This window comes from Sinocyclocheilus rhinocerous, unplaced genomic scaffold (genome assembly GCF_001515625.1).
Source record: "Sinocyclocheilus rhinocerous isolate Xijiao unplaced genomic scaffold, SAMN03320098_v1.1 scaffold147, whole genome shotgun sequence".
NCBI lineage: Eukaryota > Metazoa > Chordata > Actinopteri > Cypriniformes > Cyprinidae > Sinocyclocheilus > Sinocyclocheilus rhinocerous.
The window spans coordinates 957,429-961,716 of record NW_015651498.1 but is presented as its reverse complement, the minus strand read 5'-3'; the positions used below and the strand labels follow the sequence as shown (position 1 = coordinate 961,716).

General features: G+C 36.6%; 1 protein-coding gene across 1 annotated transcript in view; it reads right to left on the bottom strand.

Moving 5' to 3' along the window:
• Positions 1 to 3,989, bottom strand: part of LOC107712949 (protein DENND6A-like) — a 22,600-nt gene extending 18,611 nt beyond the window's left edge. The window contains exons 1-2 of the mRNA XM_016518349.1: positions 3,629 to 3,989; positions 1,096 to 1,180 (exon numbers count right to left, since the gene is read on the bottom strand). Coding sequence (XP_016373835.1) covers positions 1,096 to 1,180; positions 3,629 to 3,838 — 295 coding nt within the window. The 5' untranslated portion in view covers positions 3,839 to 3,989. The remainder of the gene's footprint in view (positions 1 to 1,095; positions 1,181 to 3,628) is intronic.
• Between the last annotated feature and the right edge of the window lie 299 nt (positions 3,990 to 4,288).

Below are 4,288 nucleotides of genomic sequence, written 5' to 3'. Positions count from 1 at the left end.
ATCACATTGTGAGTGTATATTAGCACCTTTTGTTGTTTTCTCGTGGTATCTGATAGAGCGTTTGGACACGGAAGCGGTGACACGTGACGTCAGATTTAACAAGCGGATAGAGCCACAGACTCATATGTCACTTCTGATGTCTTCAGGACGGACCCGACTGTTCCGGTTCAGATCAGGACCGCCGTGTTTGTCTCTATTTCTGTCTTTTCTACATACAGTGATCATTGTGTGATATATATATATTTAAAACTACTAAAAATTACAAAAAGCACACAAGATTACTAAAACAAGCTCAAATTAAAACGAAAACTGAAGACATAAAATGAAAAATGAATGAAACCTGAAGATATACAAATAAAAACTGATTCAAAATATTAATAAAACTAAATTAGTATCTCAATGATACTAAAATAACAATGTGACAAATATATTTTTTACAGAGAGACATTTTTATACTTTTTGTAAATGTCAGTTCTTCTAAAAAAAAAAATGCCATTTTTCTGTAATAGTCAAAAATAGTCATGCTTGTGACGTTAGCCATTAACATTTCAATGTTTATTCAAAACACTGCTATTGACAATTTTATAATTGATTCATAATTGAAGTATTAATATTTCCACTACAAGCTCCAAATACAATGTACTTGCAGCTTTCTACAAATAATTTTTCATGAAGTTACTGATTTTTGGAGTACGTTTTACAAGAAAATACCATTTCAAAATGTCAAGTTTAATTCAGTGTGTAACTTGCTGATTCCTTGTAATTATCTGTGTACTTCACCATTCTGAATGAAATGTTTTCTATACCATATTTTTTTCAGTGTATAAACAAAACCGCACACTTCATACATGATTTCTCCCCCATCATTCTGAGTAAGACGTTCACAGATTTACTGAACACAACTGAAACAAATGTGCAGTTGGCTGCATTGCTGTGGAGAGAGAGAGCGAATAGCACGTAATATGTCACAACAGACGCACTTCTTCACATCACATGGAGTGGCAGAAACTTCGTTGCCACAGCAACCCGCATGCTTTTCCCTCGCCATGACTGGGTCGCCTCACCCACAGCATGCGAGAGAAGACGCTAACGCACGCCACAAATATCCATATGCACAGCCTGACCCGCAGACGCCGGCATCTGACTCTCGGCCCTCCGCGAGGAAAACAGCTCCGGGAAACTGATGTCAGAGATGAGAGGCTTTTTCAAAACAGCACAATGGCGATATTTCGGGTGGATCACTGCAACAATGAATCACGGGCTATGAGAACCGGATGTCCTCTAGTAAAAGAACGATTGAGGTTTGATTAGCAGGTTGCATCTGGATTTTTCTACAACATCTGTCAAACAGACCATTTACAACAGCATATCCTGCAAGCGCAGAATGGCTCATCGAAGTGTATTAAACCCAAAAAATAAAATGAAATCACTGTAATACTGGGATTTCACCATGGTTAATGGATGCCATTAAGTACACTGCAGTTCAAAAGGGTCGGTAAGATTTTAGCTGCAGTTATTTGATTAAAAAATACAGCAAAAACAGAAATATTGTGAAATATTATTGCAATTTTAAATATCTGTTTGCTATGTGAATATCTGTTAACATGTAATTTATTGCTGTGATCAAAAGCTGAATTTTCAGCACCATTACTCCAGTCTTCAGTGTCACATGATCTTCAGAAATCATTCTAATATGCTGATTTGCTGCTCAAGAAACATTTATTATTATTATTATTATTATTATTTTTAAAACAGTTGTGCTGCTTCATATGTTTTTTTTTTTGTGGGAACCATGATACATTTATTTGAGATTGAAATCTTTACTGTAATTTTTAATCAATTTCTTTAATCAATTTAATATATATATATATATGTGTGTGTGTGTGTGTGATTTTGTATACATAAAAACATATTAAATGCAAATAAAATGTGTCAATTTGAATGTTTCATTGAACTTTTGTGAAAAACAGTCCATTTCATTACACCAAATACACAAAATAATGTTCTTTTTAGCAGCATCATATGACCCCTTTAAACTATTGTTACACTGAATGACATTTTTTCTGTAAATCGTAGTAAAAATGTATGATAGTCATTATTGTTTTTGCTCAGAAAAAATAAAATTAAACAGGACACACACACACACATATGTATGTATATTTGATAAGATTGCTTTTTACTAGTTTGTAAAATATGATACACATCTGCGCTTTCAACAAGACATGCTACATCCTGTAGGATAGCATATCGTATTGTAGAAGAGCTGAAGTGAGTAGAATGATGGGATAGGATGTCTGCTCATACATCAGGTTCTCCAGTTTCAGAAAGACGAGAACATGATCAATATCACAGGACATTCACTGGTGGATTCACTAGCGGTGAGTGAACTCCACAAACACACTCATGCAGAATAAGAGCGTCTGCGTATTTACAAAGTCATGAACACGACTGTCCCGTAATCTTCAAATCCTGTTCCACCTCGTTTGTACCGCATCGCTACTAATAACCCAAGTTAATTACAAACTAAAGCAACACGCAGAGCTGAATCTGTGTGAAGATCAGAGATGCCATTTTTATCACAGCTGATAATTTCCTGTAAAGCTGCTTTGCAACGATTTGTATCGTGAAAAGCGCTATACAAACAAACTTGAATTGAACTGAATTGAATACTGTGGAAAACAACACCCATTCACTGCAGAGGATCCATCGGTGAGCAAGTGATGTGAAGCTACCTTTCTCAGAATCTGTTCCCATGAAGAAACAAACTCACATGATCAATTTTCATCAAAATACACACTGTTACAAAGCAACTACAAGTGTGCAATCGCAGATACTGACCTACTCAGTCAGTGACGGTCCATTAATATCTCTAACACAGAAGAGTCAGATACTCCACAACCCACGCTGAGAGTTTCTTTCTGAATATGCATGTGGTGTTGCTAGAGGGAGGATGTCAAACTCTCATCCCACACACATTAGCATAAGACACACGGGTCATAGTACTCACTCAGATGAATTACAGTGCTCTAAATCAAACCTTAACCGCAGGAAAACACAAGTCACATACTACGACTGCACCGCTTAATCACAAAACAGACACTTTGAGCACTAGTAATACTCACATACAGTATGGAGAGTGATTGAAGTTTATGCCAGGTTTTAAAAATACATTAACGTTTTAGTATCAATGAGATTCTATTATAGTTTTTATTTTTGTTTTGTTAAAATGTTAGTAATTAATTGTTTGTGTGTTTTTGCCTTTTTTTTTTTTTTTCAGTTTTAGTTTAAGTACATCAAGTTAAACTAAATGAAAATTAGAAATGTTTCCTTGGAAGCAAGCTGAATTAAAATAAGTTTAAATTTTTTATATTTTATTTTATTTCAATTAGCATTTATCTTATTTCAAGTACAATAAATGGTTTTGTGTTTTTTGTTCTAGTTAACTATAATAACCCTGGATATAAAATATTAAACGTTTAGGCATTGGTCAACTCATGCATGTTCAAATCTATGCATTTGCGCATTTCATCAACTATTTATTATTTACAACAGTGACTTCCACACAGTTAGCTAGCTACCTCACAGATGACAACCGAACAGACAGCACTAATATGACAGTGTGCTGTACCTCCACAGCTTGCCCGAGCTCCAGATCGAAGCCGACCACACAGATGCAGTGGAGCCAGGAGGAGAAGCGGTCCCACGGCAGCAGGAACGGCTCCGGCTCCTCTACTGCTGGAGGCCCATCGACGGGCATTTCCTCCGCCGGGGAAACTCTCAGAGTATCTTCCGGCTCCTCGATCTGTTCTTCCAGTCCCTCAGACCCCTGAAAGGCCATGGTGATACCCTCAGTTCGGTCCAGGTGTGATCGGACTCGGTTTATTGATGAAAGCTGGAGGAACTTGAGCTGTAAATACAAACGCGTCCAGGACGAAGGGGGCGGAGCTTGCGTCGACAGCGTGCTAACGTCATAAGTGAGGTCGGGATTTTTACGGGAGCGCGCACGCAGCCACGGTGCCTCTTGTGTTTACTAGGTTGATGATTCTTTCTAACTCTCGTATGATAAAAAAATGGTGTATTTTATTTTCAGAATGACATTTTGGAATGTACATAACAATACACTATGCAATTATTTCTTTTATTAAAAAAATATCATATACATAAAAAGAAGTATGCTCTTTGCAAACTATAGATAGCAACCCCCCCAGACAAATTGCTTATAGTGTAATTTGGCCAATAAACATAAATTCTTAAATCCTTATTCTAATTCAGTTCATGCAACTGAGAA